Source organism: Phyllostomus discolor, chromosome 2 (genome assembly GCF_004126475.2).
Source record: "Phyllostomus discolor isolate MPI-MPIP mPhyDis1 chromosome 2, mPhyDis1.pri.v3, whole genome shotgun sequence".
NCBI classification, from domain to species: Eukaryota; Metazoa; Chordata; class Mammalia; order Chiroptera; family Phyllostomidae; genus Phyllostomus; species Phyllostomus discolor.
Genome location: NC_040904.2, coordinates 185,452,933 through 185,475,141, shown reverse-complemented (window position 1 = coordinate 185,475,141; position 22,209 = coordinate 185,452,933). Strand labels below are relative to the sequence as shown.

General features: G+C 37.7%; 1 protein-coding gene across 21 annotated transcripts in view; it reads left to right on the top strand.

Moving 5' to 3' along the window:
• PLEKHA5 (pleckstrin homology domain containing A5) overlaps positions 1–22,209 on the top strand; it is a 202,009-nt gene that overhangs the window by 96,125 nt on the left and 83,675 nt on the right. Inside the window, exon 1 of one of the 21 annotated variants that reach the window (XM_036019283.1) lies at positions 10,003–10,328. The exons of the other annotated variants lie outside the window; for them this stretch is intronic. Coding sequence (XP_035875176.1) covers positions 10,294–10,328 — 35 coding nt within the window. The 5' untranslated portion in view covers positions 10,003–10,293. Of the gene's footprint in view, positions 1–10,002; positions 10,329–22,209 lie in introns of those variants that run through there. 21 annotated transcript variants of the gene reach the window in all.

The window sequence follows — 22,209 nt, the reverse complement described above, 5'->3', positions numbered from 1 at the left end:
GGGGCCCCAGAACTGCTTGTGGTTGTTTCATCTTTGTGGAGATATGATGCCTACCCTGAGCCACAGCCACCTCCCATGGCACAGGGGAGGAGTGTGCAGGTCCTGGGCGGAAATTCTGGAGCAATGCTAGAACTTGCTTACCATGTCTATAACATTTGCAAACAAGTAAATTTCTAGACAGAGATGGGGTTTTAGTTATGGAATTTGTGGGGTTTTAATGTAAACTTTCGTGCAGAATTACAGGTGTTGGTTGTTTTCCTTGGTTCCTTGTCCTGTATGGGCTGCCTTCTGGGAAGGACCACTCTCAGACTTGTAGGACCTCCCTTTAGAACAACAGCCGTAGGAAACAGTCTGTTATGTCATCTGCTTTTGAGAACCAAAAAAAAGCCTTCTACGGTAATGTCAGAGGGTCCTAACCATCCAAGGGATTTCCCCAAGGCTCTCCTTAACAGCAAACAATCAGGGTCTTTCATTTGTGGTTTACATAAGAATGCTGTTCTAGTTCTCCTTCTCCTGAACAAGCTGGGTGGGAGATTCTATTTGCAGTGTGGGAATTCATGTGAATTTCAGCATGTAAGCTTATATTTTAAGTCTTAGAATCCTGCATATAATGAAGAAGATCCCAGATTATGTCCAGTCAAAGGAGGAATTATAGAATAGTCTACTGTATTAAAGCAAGTTGAAGTACTGCTTACTACTGACCAGGGTTGGTTAAATTGCAAAGCACATCGTCAGATCTTTACACATTTCATATTACAGTTTCATTGGTTATTTTTTCATTGCTGTAAAATTCATATAGCGTAAAGTTTGTCATTGTAAGGTACCGTTTAGTGACAGTACATCAATAGTGATGGGCAACTACCCCTTCTTGTAGTACAAAATATTTTCGTCACCCCAAATGTAAACTATATGCCCACTAAGCAAGCAGTCACTCCCAGGTTCTCCCTTCCCCACAGCCCCTGGCAGCCATTAGTCTGCTTTCTGTCTGTGTGGATTTACATGTTCTGGGTGTTTGTTACAACTGGAATCATGCAATATGTGGCTTCGTGCCTGCCTTCTTTTACTTAGCAGAATGGTGTTGAGGTTCACCAATGTTGTAGCATCTATCAGTCAATTCTTCATTCTTTTTACATCTGTGCCAACACGAAATATTGTGCTGGGATTCTGAACAGGCTCTGGGGCTTCCAGATAAATTTTGAACAATCAGGAGTTTTTATTGTCATTGTTAAGTAACAGTAGTATATATTGTTTTATGAAACTTTTCAAAGGCAGCCTATGAAACCAATTCATTTATCTATTCCTTTCTTATTTTGTCTTTTATTTCTAATATGTAAATAAACTTTTGAAACATTTAGCCAACGTAGGAATCAGTATTAGATACCCAGAGAGATTACAAGATGTTTTTTATTTTACTGCATAAAGAAGTGGGTTATATCCCTCCAGTTTCCTTTGCGTGTATTTTTTTGTTTCTTTTTCTGCTGTGCAGAACTTAAAAGTTCTGACACCATAGCCTGCCTTTTGTTGCTGGTAGTTAATGTTTTCCATTTACTTCATGCACTGAACTGGTTTTTCTATACTAAATTAGGTTTTGATCAGTTTAAGTATGGTTTATTAATTTGTTCTAGAGTGAGGTGTGCCAGTCTTGGTGCCTAACAAACTGCCATCCTCCCTGCCCTCCAAACTGTCTTCCCTCTGGAAAGAGTCCAGCTTTAGCCCTGGTGGCTTGTCTTCCAGGTGCCCTGGGAAGGCCAGCCTCCTGCTCCCCAGGGTGTGGGTAATCATTATTCTTCAGAAGACTGTCCTATGTCCTATACCAGTGATTGGTTTCACGTAATCGTGGAGGGAGCCACAAGAGAAAACTAAGAGATTCCAGCTTTGTGCTTTTATTTGTAGTGGTGAGGTTGTCAATATAAGTTCTGTTTTATATTAAGCAAAACTGTTTTATGGGAAAATCAGCTTTCTCAAGGACAGATGAAAAATTCAAATGCTCACCAACCCTCTCTGAGACTTAATAAAACTCTGCTGATAAATCTAGTAGCTCTCATGGCCAACCAGGCAACACCCCGGCTCCCTTGTCTAATGTTCACAAAGTCCCACACTGCCCTTCACCTGCCTTTTCTAAGCCACTGCATTATAACCAGGCCAAATTAGCCATCTCATTTTTACGATAATATTCCTTCATCATGACTTTCCTCTTTTCTGCTCTCTGGAACCTCCCACCCATGGTTGACAGGATTTCATGTGCAAAACCCACTCATGTTTATCTCAGCTGTTTTGAGCTCAGAACACTAACAGTTACTGCTTAATGAGTTTTGGTTACGTATCAAATATTGTTGTAAGGACTTTACTGTTTCCATTCATTTAATCCTCATAACAGTTCTATGATGAAGGTGTTACTGTTAAGCCCACTTTAGAGATGAAGGACCAAGGAGGAACAGAGAAGTCCAGTAGTTTTCCACCAAAGGCCTGATCTAAGATTCTGGCTCCAGAATTTATTCATGCTACAGCATATCATATTCTTACTTATATTTGAGTTATGTACTTATTTACCCACAACTAGTTTGAATATTACTTTCTTTACAATTCTTTCAAAGGATCTGGCAAATGCTTTTTTTTTTTAGAAAAGAAGCAATATTCTCAATAAATCTTCATTAATTTAAAAAACCTATTACTAATAGTCAAGGAAAGTAAATCCCAATCCAGGTTTGTTTGATTGTTTTTCTTTTTTTAACACATAGCAGCAATATGTGTAACATTTCCAACAAATTTCATGGTTCAAGGAATTTATGCAAAGGGGGTGTAAAGATAGTCAAGGAAATTATGCCTCCAGTGCCAGAAAATGTGAGCACAGAAAAGTGGCAAGTTGTAACCTGTTTTGTTTTTGGTTTTAAGGGAGAATTTCTGTGCTTCAATAAAACTTGGCCTTGGTGGGCAAATGGTCTTGGTTGTAGTTGTTGCCATAAGTCTTCCTGATTATGTCATGGAATATAATGAGGAAGGGACAACTTACCATGTGAGTTTCTTTCTCAGGACCTTGTCATTGAGTCGGTTGTATAGACAAAAGTACCTTTTAGGCCCCAAGGCTGCATCTCAGTCATGCGTTTCCATGATGTATTCTGTCCTTTCATGTGGTAGTGAAAAAATTTTTACATGGCGGATTTTCTTGTTTCCTTGCAAGAGAGTAAGCAACAGTTTCTAACTGAGTAAATTAAGCCAGCACACAAAGCAACCATTATAATAGTTTCTCTGGGGCCTGGTGTTTGTTCGTAACGAAACTGGTAACACTGTCACATGTTTGGTTCTACTGCTACATCAAAACAGACCACCTGTCTTCAAGGCAGATGGTACACATGTAGAATCGACTTAGTACCTGAATAATTATTTTATTGGTTTTACTCTTTGTAGAAAATCAGTTTCTTTTTCAGAATGAAAATCCATCTGTGTAGACATAGTATAAGTCACAAATTATCACTCAAAAATATATATTCACCCAGAGTTGAAATTGCGACTCAGGCAAGGAAACTAGAGCTGAATTTCTGTTGGTTTTCTTACTCACACGGCTTGGTTGTCAATTTATTATTTAATATTCATCAGTGGGTTTTGGGGTCCGAATTTCTTTACCATATTAGAATTTAAGGTTATTTTCATAAAAGACACGTGCACTTGGCCCTTGAACAACCCAGTTTGAACTACACAGATCCGCTTACAGATTGTTTTGTTTCATTTTTCAATAAATATGTGCAATACCATAAATGTATTTTCTCTTCCTTATGGCTTTCTTAATATTTTCTTTAGCTACTTTATTGTAAGAGTACACTATGCAATACATATGAGATATAAGATGTGTTAACCCGCTCTTCACGTTATTGGTAAGGCTTCCCGCCAACAGTAGGCTATTAGTAGTTAACTTCGGGGGAATAAAAATTTATAGGTAGGTGTTCGGGTGCATGAGGGTCAGCACTACCACCTCCACATTGTTAAAGGGTGAACTGTTATTTCCAAATTAAATGTCATATTAGTTGCTATTATACATTTAAATACAAAATTAGTAAATTAAGGCGAAATTATTTGGAGCACCCAGAGAGAGTTCAGATATTCAGAGGAGATACACATATGACCAGACATGGCACCTAGAGCTCAGAAGCAGAGGTTTCGCATGGCGATGGGGGAAGGGAAGGACGACGATCAATTTTAATGCCCTCGTCATTGTCTTTTAGGTTGTGTCTCTCACTTTTGTTCGTATTTCATCATGTAAATGAACTGACTAGTGCCAGTCCATTCTCCAGGAGTATATACTTTTTATGTATCGTGCAAAATAGTTTACATACGTCCCTGCTGTCAGGTCCTTTGAGATGTGTGTGTGTATGACGACCATTTTGTTCATCTCACCAATTATTCTTGGTTATAGTATTCAAACCACTGAAGTGAGAGGTCGGTGACCTCTCTCTCTCTCCTGAGAGATGGGGGGGTTGGTCCCCTCTGAGGAGGTGACATCTGTGCTGGGCCCTCTGTTGTGTCAGTCAGTGATGTACACAAGTTATGACAGGGTTTAAAAGGAGGAAGGCATGGCAGCCAATCTCACACCAAAAACAGGGAAAACTTAAAAAGAACTGGAGACAGAAATGCATTAAAGGGAATATAAAATGACTAAGTCAAGGCCTTATTAAACTGGCCTTAGAGGACCAACTTTGTTCATTGCTGTCCTGAGAACTGCATATTTTTTAAGTTAGAAGGTTCTGAATCCTATTAAGACACAAGCATATTTTAGTAGCTACCACTCCTGGGGAAGAAGATTCTAATGATATGTAGGATTTTCCATTATAATTGGTCCCTTTCTGAAGAGGTGTTTATGGACTAATACGATGCTTAAATCATGCAACTCTTCCAGTTATTTTCCAAGGGATTGCCGTGTTGTGAAATTTTAGCTCTAATAGAACAGAAAGATGAAACAGCCCCTGAACATTTGTTGGGTAAGAAATTGAGAGTATCCGAACTGTTATGTCAGTGTCGAGTGAGGATGACCAGCAGAGTGTTCAGAAATAGTTGGCCCGGCACTTGCACTGTCTGCCGTAGAGTCATGGTTTGTTTCTCCACTGAACTCCAGCTGGCGTAGTGGTCGGCACAGGAAGTGTATTTAAAATCTATTGGAGGGTGTCATCAGATATGAGTGATTAATTTCTATAAGTTGATTACTCTTTATCTGATTACCACTTATTAATAGAAGATAATGAGTCATGAAGATATGGTATGTGATACACTAAGATAAGTGAATATGGAAGTTTGGGATGAAAAGAAAAAGAGACTATTGGTATTCTTACTGGGTTGGCCAGAAAGTTGTTTTTTTTTTCCTTTGTATGATGGCTCTAGTAGCGCTTAGTTGGCTTTAACTTAATACAAAACAATTTTGTTGGTTTGTATTGTGACAGCTGGCATGTCAGTGTGCATTTTTTAAAAAACCAAAATCGGTAAATTTTTGTGTAGCCATTTTAATATTGAAGATGGAAGAAAATACACAACATTTTCAGCATATTATGCTTTATTATTTCAACAAACATAAAAATGGACCTGAATTGAAAAAAAGATTCCTGCAATGTATGGAGGTGGCGTTGTGACCGATCAAACATGTCAAAAGTGGTTTGTGTAGTTTTGTGCTGGAAATTTCTCTGGACAATGCTCCACAGTCGGGTAGACCAGTTGAAGTTGATAGTGATCAAATTGAGGCATTAATTGAGAACAATCAACATTATACCATGCAGGAGATAGCTGCCATACTCAAAATATCCAAATCAATAAAGTTATTGTTGAAAATGAAAAATGCGTCTTTTATTTTACGGGAAAAACCCTTACAGACGTTTTAGCCAACCCAGTACTTTGCCTCTGTGAAACTTTGTAGCTCAATATTGTGTCATGATAAGAAATATATTTGGTTTTTGTCCCCAGTTTCTGGCACAGAGCTGCTCAGACTCTTGGAATTTCCAGAATGATCAGATCAGTGTCTTTTGTCATTCATGAAGTGGCTAAGAGTAGGGGCAATGGATAGCCTCCCTGTGTGTGTGTGTGTGTGTGTGTGTGTGTGTGTGTAGGGTCAGACCACTCAGCCCCACTCACTGACCTGAGAGGGGGAAGCGGAGGGTTGGGGACGGGGCTGCAACAAGATCTGATGAGCTACCTGCCTGTGAATTCACCTACTTGCCAGGAGGTTGGTACACCCCAGTTCCTTGGGGACAGAAGCTCACGTGCTCGGGGTGCTTCCAGACCCTGTCCTGTGTACTTTTCCGTCTGACTATTCTTCTATATCCTTTATAATAAATCGGTGAACATAACTGAATGTCCTCTGAGTTCTGTGAGCCCTTCCAGCAAATTAATCAAACCCAAGGAGGAAGTCATGGGTGCCTCTGGTTTACAGCCAGTAGCACAGGGAACAACCTGGACTCTCGACTGGCCAGTCTGAAGTGGAGGCAGTGTTATAGGACGGAGCCCCTCCCAGTGAGTGCTGATGCTCTCTCCAGGCAGATGGCGTGAGAATTGAGTTCATTCCTTGGTGGTACTGGAAAAAGCACACTTTGGAAATGTGCACGTGTGCTCTTCCTCTTTCTGATCTGAAAAATTGTACTAAATGACCTAGGAGATAAAAATCAGTAATCCACTGATGCAACATTTGAGTGCTTCATGTTACACAGAACACTATGTGGACACACTATGGAGAAGAGGTTGGTAGGAGATCTATTTCTTACCCAGTCAAGAACTTCTTTATTGGGTATTAGTGATGAATACACTGGTGCCAAATTATCAGGTGCTGGATTGAGTCATTTGGACTAAATCCTGTTTCACAAAGTGAGCACTGGGGAACCAGGTCACTTAAGTCAAGGTCAAGGGTGGAATTTTCAAGAAGTGAGTGGTCAGGAGCTTTAAATGTCACCGAAAAGTGAAGTAACACTAAGAACTGAAAAAAGATAGTTGTCACACCTGATCCTCGAACATTGTCACAAACATACCTGAGGGGCGCACTGAAACACATAATTTTTGGCACTCACTTTAGCAGGCCTCGCTGGGCTGTTTTTCCCTGTGGCTTTTTGGTGAAGTTTGATTCCTGCCTGGTAGCGTGGAGATACATGCAAAGAGAATCATGATTAATTGAGATTTTAGGGTCACTACCGATTTAAGGCAGTTTATTGCCTCTGACGAAGGGGGAGCACCCATTCATATCTGCCTCAACTTTGTTCCCTCAACTGTGGTTGGGGCAGCATTGGGAAAGCTAACCTAGCCATCGCTGATGTTTGGGAAAAGCAGGACAGAACTTTTATAAAACATTTGTGAGAATTGCCCTGTTCATATGCATTTTTTCCCTTAAATGAATAATTTCTCTTTTTATAGGTGTAAATTTTAGATTGCATCTTAAATTTGTACTTGTACAGCTACTTCCTTCTCTAACAGAAATCTCTTGAAATAGTCAGGCCTGCTGTCATTACACTGTTCATAATCATTTTTCCAGATTTCCCTCAGGCATTTAGCCACTTCCTCTGCTGTGCTGCACAAATCAGGTTATGTTATAATGATCTGTTTACAGCATTCTCCTCCCTAATAAACTGTCAGTTCAAGGCTGTTCTGGCCTTGAGAGGAGGAACCTTACCTCATTCCCTCTTTCATGTTCATTGCCTGACCAGTGTTTCCCTGTGGAAGTCCTGTAATCACTGGGTGGGAGATGAAGGGGCCTGAGCCTCCCAGGTCTAGAGGAATAGTGAGGGTGCCGGTAATTTCCTTCACCAACCATTTGGTCCGCTCGTTAGTTCTCAGTATGCCTGGTAATCTCTTACACTCTCCTGACAGATCTCTGCTGCTTCATTATTGATTGTTTTTCTCCTGACAGCAATATGCTAAACCAGTATGCCACTGTGTGATTCTGCATATACATTATGCTGTAATTTTATTACAGAAATATCTGCCTTCAGATGGGGTAATTTTATAGCGTATAAAATAACGAATTCACCTAAACCCGATCTGCTAGCATAATGACTGTCCTGGCGGAAACAGGCCGGCTTTGATTTGGGGTTAGGAATAATGAGCTGACTACATTTTAACCATCATATATTCAGTTTATAGATTGTTATGTCATTTGAAAGGGGTTGTCCTTTGCTTTTCCAACTGTGGAAAACATATTTTGTTGACTTCTTTTTGATGTTTTCTAGAATGGATTTTGTGTTTTTTAAAGAGACGTTTAAATTGAACGCAGTTGAAACTAGCAAAACCTTCACTTTAGAAAAAGATGGGTAAGATCATGAATCATTGCCTTTCTAAAACATATGCAGTCCCCTCTGGTTATAGCCAACTGTGTTGGCTTGCTTGCCTACATTTCAAACTACATGATGAAACAATTTTGTTTTCTCAACTTGAGATGCTATTTTAGATTTTTGTTATAGTATCATATGAAAGGTGTGGTTTAACACCAGTTATGTTACATGCCAGATGGAGTTGTAAGACAACTCACACTGAGGTATCTGAACATTTTTACAATATTAGCATTCTAAATAAGATTTTTTCATTCATTTTATTTTTTTATTTTTTATTGCATTTTTCCCATTACTGTTTAACCCCCTTATACCTCCCTCCCCACAATGAATGGTTGTCCATACTCTGTGTAGACTCACCATTTTGGATGAAAGGCAGAAGAAATCTAGTAGGCTATTAAATATGAGTTAACATTTAATTAAACACATGTGGCAGGTTCTATTCCAGTTGCTTACATGGTTTTTCTCATACAGCTCTCACCATAATCCCATGAGGATTAAATTACTTTATGTTTCCTATAAGGACATTGAGGCATGGAGAGACCAAAAGCTTGCCTATGGTAAGAGAACTGTTGAGAAGAGCTGGGCTTCGACTCTGGTCATCATATTCTAGAACCTACATGCATCCTTGTGAATATTAAACTGGACTACCGTGAGAACGGGCACGTGAAGAAAGGCTTGATTGACCTCACTTGCAAATGAAACACACACACACAAAGTTAGAACTTTGTGATGCCATGTACTCTGTATTTGCAAAGAAGGAAAATTAATATCAGTACCCAGTATGTGAGGAAAAGAGAAATCTAATGTACTGAGGTACAAACATAAGGTGTTACCTTTTTGGAGGACATGTCATGTAAATGCTGAAAACACCTACATGCTTTGTCCTATCGGTCCCACTTCTAAGGCTTATCTTTTGCATCTAAACACAGAAAGCACAGAGATGCCTGGCCAGTTATATATATTAAGTATTGTTCATAATAACAAAAAATTTAAAGTTAAGTGTTCAGTGGTAAACAGGTTTAGATCATTGTGATCTAAACCTTGGATGGCCAGTCATCCAAAAAGGAAAAATTAGGCATATAATTACTGACGTGGAAAGCTGTTCATGACATATTGTTGAATTAGAGTGAGTTGCAAAACAGCATACATAGTTTTATTTCCTTGTGTTGACTAAATATATCTTTAAGTACACAAACTCTGGTCTTAAAGGATGTGCACCAGAATGTTAGCAGCTGTTACCTTTACTGCTAGACAGTATAACTTAGTGATGAAATGTGTAGGCAGCAGAGACCCTCTACCTGGGTTTGAATCCTGCTGAATTACTTATTAACATTGTGACCGTGGACCTGGTCCCTAACTGTTTTGTGCCTCAGTCTCTTTAGTAAAATAAAGATAATAACAGAGCCTGTGTCATTCAGTAAGTGCTTGACTTAATAAGGAACAATAAATGTGAGTAGCTGTTACCATTTCTGGGTGGTAGAACTCCAGGCAATTTTAGCTTTCTTTATACCTTTTATTGGTTAAAATTTTGAAATATAAGTATGTATCAACTTTCAGAAACAACAACAAAATATTTTTAAAGGAGTCATTTAAATTGTTACACTTACAGTTTTAACAAGAAATGTATATTTATTGGAGCTACGGTTATTTTAAGTTTCTCAAGAGCTGTTTGCAAACATATATGCTGTTTGCAAACATACATGCTGGTGTTTTACCCTGTGCTATATGCCAGCTTTAAGGGACTTGGCAGTCACATTTTACTCGTAGGATTGGAAAGCATGCATGATCACAACAAATTCTTCCTGATGAGGCTGCCTTAATTTGCGGCTGCAGTGACATGCTGGTGTGTGACGTCAGTGGTGTCAGACTTACAGAGTGGCAGGCCAGCCTGACAGCGAGGAGCATTTCCTGACTGCTTAGTCCACGGTGCTCATTTGGGAGCAGCTCAAAGACAAAGGAGTACAGTCCTTTTTGTATTCCAGTATCCTTTTTTGCCTGTAGTTGAATGTCTGTTTACAAATGTGATTTTAATGAAGGCTGGTGAGTAGTTCTTGCTACTTTTAGATGTAAATAGTTAATGGCTAAATAAGCAGTAGTTCTTTTTTTTTTCTGTTAATGATTCTGTGGTAAGTAATCTTGTAGCCCTAATGCCAGGTTCAGTGCCTCATGAAAAGGATTTACATGTTATAAATGTTTCCATCACTGATTATATTGTGGAAATTTAATGCATTATTTGGTTTTCAAATGACTTCAGCATTTTAAGATGTAATCTTCCTCTTAGACTCTATTTAACTTTAAGCTAATGCATGGTAGTTGTAAATTGCTTTAAAGCCTAAAGATTTTCATTAAAATTGTTAAACTTACCTTATTTACTTTTTTTAACTTAGAGGAGAAACTTGATTTGATTTTTTTCTTTTTTCATAAAGAGAATTAAGTGAATAATTCTCAGAAGTTCCTATGGAGATGCTAACAATATTGTTACATCATGCTTTTATTAAAGTATATTAATATTAGTCTAAACTACTTAACAGTTTGAAGCTGCTGATATTTATTTAATTTTTTAATTACTTGGGCTGTTTCAGTAATGTAATTCAAAATAAGAGTCCTCATTAATGTAAAATTTAAGAGCAATATAATGACAGCAGATTTTATTGTAGACAATATTTTGGCATTTAAAGAAAATAAAGTATTACAGCCATTGATTGTAAAGGCTCAGTAACATGTCTTTAAAGATTTATTTCTTCACAATATTAATTCATGTCTCTTTGAATTGCACTACTGTAAATTTATTTAGTTCTGAAAGTATTAGTTCAACAATTAGATTATTAGGATATTTTATGCAGCTGTTTTTCTTAAAACTTTTTCTCCACTTTGAGTGGATATATGATACTATTCTAATTTCATGCTATTTATATGGTACAAACTGAAGCCTTTAATGTCTTTTAAATTTTGCCATTTTAGGCATAATTCCTTTCCTGCAGGTTCAGTAGCATGCTTGTGATTTCAAGGTCCTTTAGAGGAAATTTCAAAGTTTTCTCTTAAAGAACAGGCACTCTCTACTTTTTAAGTCTGGTTGAGGAAAAAGCAATATAGAAATTCTTAACAAATATATTAAATATTTTCACATCAGTTTTCTGAAGCAATTAAAGAATAAGACTTGTTTTACATATTTTGTATGTGAATAAGGTGGTTAGGTGTTGAAGGAAAATGATCTAAGTGAGCTTTTTATATGTGAATGTGCAAAGATAGCACATTTGAGGAATTATGGTAACTGCTTCATATTATGATTCTTAGTACATTATATTACTTCTATATTTAGAAGCATAAGAAATATAGAAGTAGGGTTTCAAGTTCATTTTATTTGACTTGACGGCCTTATTTCAAGATCCACAATTTTTCCCTTATGTTGCAGAATTTTCAGCTTCCAACTAAAAATTGTGCCCAGAGCTAGAAAAGTTATGGGGAACTCATGAATATTTTTATTCTCTTTAAAAATTTATCTTGAATCCACTTAAAATATTTTATCATAGTTTTCAAAGAGCTTATATTTTAAACTTAATCAGTAAATTATGTAATGGTGATGAAGTGGAATATATCACTATACATTTTAAACAAAGATGTTTTTGAGGCATCGTGACATCAGAGGTCACTGGCCTGAATACCATTGAAGTTCAAGTGAGGAGAAGCTACTTAAAGTTTTTTGTATGGACAGGAAATTAAATATGGCAAAGAAAAAAACACCAGGAGATGAGCAGAGAGCTGCAGGGAAATAACCTGAAATTGGGATAAAGATTTTACTCAAGTCTAAAGCAGTAATGGATAAAGTGCTTGTCTGTTTTCTGATGAATAAAGCAGCTTTGAAGAACCTTTCCACCAATACCGAAGCCGGTGGAAAAGTATAATTGTGCTCTTTATTCTTCAAGTTTGGAATTTAGGTTAGTAAACTCAGATGAAATAATATTCTTCAAGATGCATATAGTCTTGCACTATATTTTTGTTTCCTAGTGGTGGACAGTACAAAACCTTGTGTATATTACATGCTTAATAAATATTTGAGCATAAACAAGTGAATTGATTAAGCAAGTTACACAAATGAGGTGAATATGTCTTGAGCTTTGTATTACAGAGATTCATCTTCACTGTGATGATGAAAACCTGCTAGTTACCTAACCAACTACTAGCATGCCGTGGCCTCGTCCTCAGTTAGAAGGGAATGTGTCTCTGGGATATAATACTCCCATCACAGTGTACTGCAGGGGCCAGTGGATTTCATTGCTGCTCTGCTGCTCTATCTGTGTCTCTGCTTTAGAAAGTGGGCCTTACCCGGCTATTCTGGGTCAGAGTTCTGTCTCACTCTTGCCTCTCCTGTAAGTGAGAAATTTCTCAGGGCTTAGGGATAATGATTTGCTGCTGACTGAACTGAGCCTTAATTAAGTGCTGTGTGCATCACATAACTACATTAAGTATTTAGATGCTTTCAGAGTTAAAATTTTGCAATTGAAATGACAAGAGTGGAGCAAATATATTTTCAAAACTTACATTACAAATTTTATATGCATAAATATGTTGTTACTTAAAACCTAGATTTTTCGGCCCTGTTTCTATGCTCCTTCCTTTGAATCTCTGCTAAAATTCTAGCCACATCTGACTACTGCTGCTGATCCTGAGGCGTAATTCAAATGGTAGCCCCTCCTGTGACATCTTCCCTGCTCTTCCCTGTCTAATCAACATCAGTCCCTAATCGCATCTCCGCCTTACCTTTTTGTTTAATACTCTTTCTGTTTGTTTATAACGTTAGTAAGGCTATCTCACCAGTGCCTTTCTCATCCTGAGTGAATGAAAATATTTAAGTTACACTGCAGTACAGCCATTTTGAAGGAAAGTCTACTTTTTTTTCTTTTTCCTGGAGGTGTCATTTGACTTACTAGCAGCTACCTTTTTGTTCCTGAAGTGACTATTTAGATGCAGCTCATGGTATTAAAATAATTAAATATTCTGCAATGAATAATAATAACAAAATTAAAGGCCTGCTGATTTTTTTCTTTTCAAATTGAGCTATTTATTCTATCAGTTTGACTCTAGGAAAGAATGTTTCATCTACAATAAAATTGTATCTTTTGAAATTGTGTGTTTATTCATGTGTAGGTTAGAATTAGCTTAACATTCAAGTAATGTATGACACAAAAAACTTGATGCTTAAATTTAACTTTAAATTTGCTTCCTTCATTTAATGTTACAATAAGACATTAATAACTAGCATTAATTAGGGAGTATAAGGGGATATATATACACACACACACATATATATATCCTACAATTTCATTAAGTCAGACACATGTCACATTATTGCTTTTAAACACCAAGAAGAACATTTCTTAACACTGACATATTTCTGAGTTGGGGTTCTGCTTAGTTTTATTTTAAAACCTCAACAGGCTTTTGCAATTAGTGATATGTATTTTTTATACAGGTAACTAATTTTTCAAAAATACATTTACACCACTAAAATATGCCCTGTGATTATTTTCATTCTGTTATATGGTTTTACAAGTGTCTTTTGCACAGATCATTTAATAATACACTTGAACCTTAGATCAAATAATCAGGCTTCTCACTCATTAAATTGTAGGTGAGTAAACCTGTGTGTTTTACATCAGAGATAAGGCAGAGAGCCAACAACTTTTTAAGGCAAGAAAGTAACATAGTTTTACTTCCTGTCAGGAAATCTCACTCTGCCAGCCCTTTCACATTTAGCTAATATTTGGTGGGGGCTTTAAGAGTCTTGGGGACATAAGAGCCTGAACTGCAGCAATGATGGAGCTGTTGTTTGCTGTCTCCTGTTATAGGGTGGCTTCTGGGTGGCAGCCGGAAATGGCACCTGATTCTTGGATTGTTGGCAGAGAATTATTTTGGTAGAGTACAGATTATTTTGGTGGTTAGAATATTTTAAGAATCATACTTATGTTTTAACCACAGTGTCATTTAAACTTCCCATTTAAAAGTTAAGAATCACTCAAAAATGATTTACAAGCAACTAAATTTTAGTCATTTTTGCTTATAATGTAATTTGCAGGTGATCTAAAATGTAATTGTGCTATAACACTCAGTATGGGTAATAGTTATATATGTGATAAGTAGATTTTGTTCATGGTGTTAATTGAATTAGTCTTGCATTACTTACAAAATTTTTAAAATCTATTATCAAGTGGGGTTTTTTTTGTTTTGTTTTGTTTTGTTTTTTGTTAACTTATTTTTAGAGAGAAGGGAAGGGAGGGAAGAACAGAGGGAGAGAAACATCAGTGTGTAGTTGCCACTCACGCACCCCCTACTGGGGACCTGGCCCACAACCCAGGCATATGCCCTGACTGGGAATTGAACCACAGACCTTTTGGTTCACAGGCTAGTGCTCAATCCACTGAGCCACACCAGCCAGGGCTATTATGAAGTGTTTGTTTTCTAGAATCTAAATGTGTATGTTGATTTCTATTTAAGAAGGGTTTTTTTGTGTGAGATGATTTAGAAATTACCTATAAATAACCAAAAACTAAAACAGTTGAATTTGTCTCTGAGCCACATATTTTGAAATTTTTATTTTTACTATTTTTATTCACTTATTTATTTATTTTAGAGAGGGGAAGAGACAGAAACATCAATGTGTGATCGCCTCTTACATGCCCCCTATTGGGGACCTGGCCGGCAACCCAGGTGTGTGCCCTAGACTAGGAATTGAACGGGTGACCCTTTGGTTCTCAGGCCAGCACTCAATCCACTGAACCACACCAGCCAGGGCTGATTTTTTATCTTTATTGTTTTTAGTCTATAATAATGCTTTCAGCTTTGTACTTACAGCATTACATCATACTTATACCTTCCCACTGGGAAAGGCACGATTTCCCATTCCTTTTGGGTACTTTTATAAAACCCATTCTTTACATTTATTATTTGTACTTCAATGCTTTGGTACCTGTAATCATGGAAATGAGAAGTAACATTTGTAAATGCGTTGTGATAATTTTGTCTGAGTAGCTCAGAGTGGAAGGTGATTGTGAAGCCTTAGAGAATAGGAAGATGGAAAAGAGGTACTGAGCTTACCATTACATTAGAATCAGGGGAGGTGCCACTATTTCCAGTTAGATGTAGACTGGAGGAGCACTAGGTGATGAGATAGAAGGAGCCACTAGGGAGCTGGCATGTTTACAGTCCATGGAAGAGGGGCAGGGCCTCTAAAGAAAGTATAGTGCTTTGTTCTGTTTGTTTTTTGTACCATGGAGCAGAAACATGGGAGAAGATGTAAGGCAGAGCTAAAAAGTATTGTTGGCTGTGATAAGAGTCAAGAAAGGCACTTAGGCTGTTTCCAGCACTTGGCTACTGTAAATAACCCTTCTATGAACATTGAGGTGTGTAGGTTCTTTTGGATTGGTGTTTCAGGATTCTTAAGATATACTCCCAGCAGCAGAATTGCTGGGTCAAAAGATAGTTCCGTTTTATCTTTTTGAGAAAATTCCATACTGTTTTCCACACTGGCTGCACCAGTGTGCATTCCTACCAACAGTGCACTAGGGTTCCCTTTTCTCCACAACCTCTCCAGCACCTGTTGTTTGTTGCTTTGTTAATGATGGCCATTCTGACCAGTGTGAAGTGGTATCTCATTGTGGTTTTAATTTGCATCTCTCTGATAGCTAGTGATGCTGAGCATTTTTTTCATGTGTCTATGGTCCCTCTGTATGTCCTCCTTGGAGAAATGTCTGTTCAGGTCCTTTGCCCATTTTTTAATGGATTGTTTGTCTTCCTAGTATGAAGTAGTGTGAAAATGAGTGGATCAAAAAAACTGTGGTACAGCCCTGGCTGGTGTGGCTCAGTGGATTGAGCAATGACCTGTGAACAAAAGGATCACTGGTCGATTTCCAGTCAGGGCACATGCCTGGGCTGTGGACCAGGTTCCCCAGTGTAGGGCATGGAAGAGACAACCACATATCGATGTTTCTCTCCCTCTCTTTCTCACTCTTGTCCCCTCTATTTAAAAATAAGTAAATGAAAATCCTAAAGAAAACAACTGTGGTGCATTTACACAATGGAATACTAGGCAGCAGAAAGAAAAAAGGAGCTCCTACCCTTTGAGACAGCATGGGTGGGACCAGAGAGCATTATGCTAAGTGAAATAAGCCAGGCAGTGAAAGACAAATACCATATGATCTTACGTATAAGTGGAACCTGCTCAATGAAACAAACGAGCCAAATAGAACCAGAGACATGGAAATAAAGAACAAACTGACAGTGACCAGGGCTGTGAATGATGGGAGAAAGAAGGGGAACATGTACAAAGGACCCATGGATAAGGACAATGGGGTGGGGATTGTCTTGGGGAGCAGGAGTTGGACGGGGCTGGGGAGAGCGATGGGGGGGGTGGATAGGGACAACTGTAACTGAACAACAATAAAAACAATAAATTAAAAAGAGTCAAGGAAAGGGGCAACCTTTGAAAGGTGAGGCACTAGAAAGATGCGCCTTGGGGCCTGGAGGCACCTTATCCGCGTGCGCTCGTGACTTCTGACAGCTTTGTAGACGCTGCGAGCCCATTTTACCTTTCCCATTTGCAAAGAGAAGTTAGTACTACCCCAGAGGGTCTGTATGAGGATGGACTGTCAGGTTTCAAGCACAGTATGTGACAGCTGAGTGTGCGAGCAGCCCTGTGTGAGATGCCCAAGAGGTAGTTATTACAATGATGATTTGAAAATTTAATGTAGCGAGTGAATTTCAGTGAGGTGCTTCTACCTGATGAGTTCTTTTCAAGTTCTTTCTTTTTCCCCAAGTAATGTGAGATGATCCATTTTCTAAAAGATGAGAGGAGAAAAGAAAGGGTAGAAGATAAAGGGTTAAGACCTAGGAAAATTTGTAGATGGTGGGTAAATGAATCACTGAGGTCTGGGCAGGATGTCTGGAAGCAGTTAGTTGTAAGTTAAAGGCACATGGCATTTAGAACGAAATGTGGGGAAAGGAAATATATACTTTTCATGTTTTGCAAGAAAAATTATAATCTTTTAGATTGCTAACTCAGTGGTTATTTCTTAACATAACGAAGACTCAAAATTCAGTTTCTCAAAAAAAGGGGGTGCTTTTAGTGTTTTTCTTTTATTCTTAAAACATTGCCTTTAATTGAAGGCACAATTTTGCATGCTGGCATATTTTCAGTTTAAAAATAAATTGCAGAAACGGTCATTGTGGTAGTCAGATTGCAGCATATTTTCCTCCTTTTATTGAAAAAATAAAAAATGAAGTAAAATAGTTATCTGTAAAAACTTTAGTGAATTCTACATTTAACATCATTTTAAAAATTACTGGACTACCATAGAACCAATTGATTTATTATTAAATGAGATAGCTAAGTCACTGCTACAAATACGGTTTTTTGTAATATAATTTGAGACTGTTGGAATCTCAAAGTGATATGGCTGTATGATTTCTATTGATAAAAGCTATTCAATTTTAAAACAAGCTGGAGAGTATAGTTTAAAGTATAATAAACCCAAGGCCAAATTGAGAATGTACAATGCTTTTTTTGGTTTGAGCAGGAGGATCCTGAAATCAAAAGGGTTGTAAGCACACATCTGAGCTCTTAGCCGAATAGCTTTCCACCTACGTTTGAGGCACACGATAGCTTCCACAGTTTCCACGCCTGTTTGCCTTGCTCTGATCGGGCAACATTCTGGGCGTGTGGCCGCCTCTATGGGTTGGGTCCTTGTGGGAGTTCGAGTCCTGAGACTGGCTTCATTACCAGGGTTGCCAGGATTGCCAAACCACTATGGTACCCTGTGTCTCTTATTCTAAATTAAATCCTTCTTTCTTTCTCATGGGAAATTCATGATTCAGAGCACATGGAAATGGTTTGCATCTGAGTTTAATAAGAAACAACCAAAATTTCTTATGTGGGAATGAGTTTTTAAAATACATATTTTTTATGCCCAGTGGATAAATTTTCAACCTCATTGCCACAGTTACACATATAAAACACTACCTGATAAAGCTTGCTTTGTCTAACATGTTACTCAGAAGAGTTATATTGGCTGTAAATGACAGTATGTTAATAGTAATTTTGATATTTATTTCTTAAATTAGGAAATAGAATGCAATTTTTGTATTAAAGTGGTCACTTGGGTTACCCACGAAATAAAGGTGTGTTTTTTTAAAAAAAAAATGCACACAAATGCGAGTGCTCCCACACGAGAGAATTGCAGCACTAAGGAGTAGCCAGGACATACTTTGTATTAACTGGCCATAACAGTTTTTGAAAATTTTCTGAGTGTGAAAATAAATCTCAGGAGTTCTTTAACTTTAGGTTAAATCACCCTCTTTACCTTTCCAAACCTTCCGAAAGAAAAAAACAGGTAAAACCATTTTTTTTCTTATACCAGGTAGAACAGAAATCGCCTTTTAAATATTCTAGCGCAGGTGTTTTCTTGGAACATACGTGAGTTACTTCTCTAAGAAAAATGAGGTGTTTTCTCAGCTATTAGCCTGTCCCTCTATTTTTTCTTGCCATTATGACCTCATTTTATCCACTCTCTTCTAGGTGGGGGACAGGCAAAGTCGAGGCTCTTGATTGGTGTAAGTTCACTTACCATTCAGCGAATTAATCATAGACTTATATGTAAAGAGAAACTTTCCTTTGTGGACCTTGTGGTCTGCTTGTGATATTTTACGTATTCACTTATTTATCTTTTAAAGATTTTATTTATTTTTAGAGAGAGGGGAAAGAAGGGAGAAAAACAGCAATCAATTTCCTCTCACATACCCCCAACTGGGGACCTGGCCCACCCCCAAGGCATGTGTCCTGGCTGGGAATCGAACCAGTGACCTTTCGGTTTGCAGGCCAGCGCTCAGTCTGCTGAGCCACACCAGCCAGGACTGCATGTGATATTTTAGACCAGCAACTGGTTGACAACTGTAGGCTACCTTATCTAAATAAGACAAGCTAATCAGTGCTACTATATTGATTGTGAATAATCCTATCTCCTTGAAATCATGTTGTTATTTTAAGATCAGGAATAGCTCCTTTCTATACTTGTGTCAAAGAATGTGATATGTGCTAAATAGTGTAGCATTGCTCTAATTTTTATTTTAATTTTTTAATCTAGTACTCTCAGTGCTATACATTTTTTACAAAAATCTAATCTAAGTTCTAAATAACTTCTTATTGGGTATATTACCTGTGTTTAAATAGCAGATATGAGATTTATGGTTTGTTGCACACAGCAAAGCTTGCATAGTTTGAGCCTACTATTGCATAGCAGGAGTTTTAAAACCACATTTCATTCGTCAGCCTATTGTTAATTGTGTTGGATACTTCCATTTTTGTACTTGAGCAGTTTGAAATAATAGTTCATTAAGAATGAAATAGCTACTTAAGGATTACTGACTGTTATCATTTTACTATAAATTTGAAACACCATATATTAGGAAAGAAGCCCTTTTTTCCTAAGTCTGTAATTTTATTGGGGTTTATATTTGAAATGCGCATCATGTGTATTTGATGAGTCTGTTCAGTGTGGGGGGCAGTCTTTCCTTCCTGTAAGGATGTCACTGGCATCCTCTCTGTACATCTGTGACCAAGGAAGACTGGAGCAGTATGGACTGCTCCAATAAACAACAACAAAAAGTTGTCTCACTCCAATCAGGGACCCTGGAAAAGGGACAGAATACCAGCTTCCCCTATCTTCAACATGCCACCATGCAATTTTAGTTACATTAAAGCATGTACTACTAGAATTGCAGTAAGTTGCTATTTTCATAAATAGATTATAGGAGCTTTGTACTTTATCACTTTTCCCTTTTTGTCTAGGCTACCAGAAAGCCCAGAACTGCTTAAAAGTGGCACAGCTTAGCCTAGCTTTTCAGTACACTTATCTACATGATTCATTATTTGATTTACAAATATATAAGATTTGAAAAGCAATCGGGTAGGCTAATGAACATCTATCTCCAATAAACGTATCATTTTTAATTTGTTGTTTACGTAACTTGATAGAAATATATACCAGTTTATTCACAGCTGATTTATTTAACTTGAGATCCTTTAAAACCAAGTTATTATTGAATGAAATAGTTCCATAGAGGTTTTAAATAAGCAGGTCTTGCATTTGATCTTCTCGTTACAGCAAATGATTAAATGTCTGAGAGTAAATAGTGAAGAGGGCATAATGCTGAAGAACAAGCAATTTGTGTTGCTATTTGTCAATTTCTTGATGTCTTTTCTACAAATGGCATTGATTTAATCCTTTTACCTGGACCTGTGATACAACAGGATCCTCAGATTCAGCCAATGAATGTGACCTGTTTCTTTCAGTCCTGGGCTGTCTCGAACAGCTGAGTTTATTTATTTTAAGTATTGTCACAATTTAAGAACCTTCTCACATATACTGCCTTTGCTAGCATAAAAATGCAGTCTTTCCCTGGAGCTTTTATATTAGAATTACTTTTCTCCTCTATCTTTTTGACATATTAGGGGCAGGTATTTTTACCAGAAGGATGAAAGATCACAAGAGAGATCATATGTTTATTCTTTTACAATATATGATGAGTAGCGGAATAACATGAGTTTTAAACAATTACTTGGGTAGGTGCTAATTTAAACTTTAAACAGTTGACTGAACAGTAATCTAATGATGATGTCATGACAAAAGGCCTGTAGTTGATAATAAAAATGAACAGTTATCGAGGACCTGTGTTTACACTGTGCACTCTTATTAATCCTCACGAGCATCTCCATTGGAAAGTGAATTCCATGAGAGCTTGGAGCTTTTTTGTTTGTTCTGCTCACTGCTGTATCCAGTACCTAGGACAGTTCGGGGAAACTTAACCAACAACCTGTAACATAGATACTGTTACGAAATTGAGGCCTGGAGAGGTAAAGTAACTTGCCTAAGGTCACCACATAGTTAGTAAATGGGGGAGCTGGGGTGCAAAACCTAGGTAGCCTGATTCCAGAACCTGTACTCTCAGTTGCCATTATTCCTGCAGCCTCCTTTGTGTAAAGAAATAATAAATGAGGCTTATTCATTAGAGTTAATCATGAGAGGGCTATGAGCATAGTTGAGGGTTTCCCAGCATCGGCCCTGTTGATATATGACCTGGATGCCTCTTTCGTGTCGAAACTTTCCTGCTCATGGTAAGATGTTTAGCAGCTTCCTGGCCTGTACCCACTACCTACCAGCAGAAGTTCCCAGTTGGGATATTAAAAAATACTACCAGGTATTTCCAAATGTCTCCTGGGAGATGAAATAACTCCCAGTTGAGAACCACTGCTCTAAACCTACACATTAAAATGTCACAGACAGGTGTCTGGAAGGAAGAGTAGGTGAACACCTAGCATTATATTTAGAAGAGCTTATACTTCTTGCTGTGCCACAGTGAGCTCAGATACAAGATGGGAAACAGTTTGTTCTGTGACCATAAGTATGTTTTATATCAAGACCTGAATTTTATCCCTTTTTTATAGTATTCCTCTAGAAACACAAATTTATATAGAAACGTATCTTCCAGTTTTTCTTTTTCACTTATGAACTGCATAAAATCCCTGGCAAGGATTTTAAATATGACACCTTGTCTAGCAAAGCTTCAAATGCATTTCTAATAGCACAGAGGTATGTTATTTCTTAACGTAGCAGTATAGTCAGTTTTGCTATAACACAGCATATGTGTTCCTAAAAATCACCCCACTGTGAAAAGCATGGGGCTTCTGTGGAAAATGGGTTTAGGAGCATACCCCTCAAAAAGTTTACTAGATACGCATACAAATAAACACAGGAACCTAATAAAAGGGGTTCCACAGTTTCACACACATTAAATGGGTAAGAATTACAAAAAATAATGCAAATACACTTCTGCCTTGAAAAAGACCCACAGTTCACTTTCAGCCTGTGAGTGA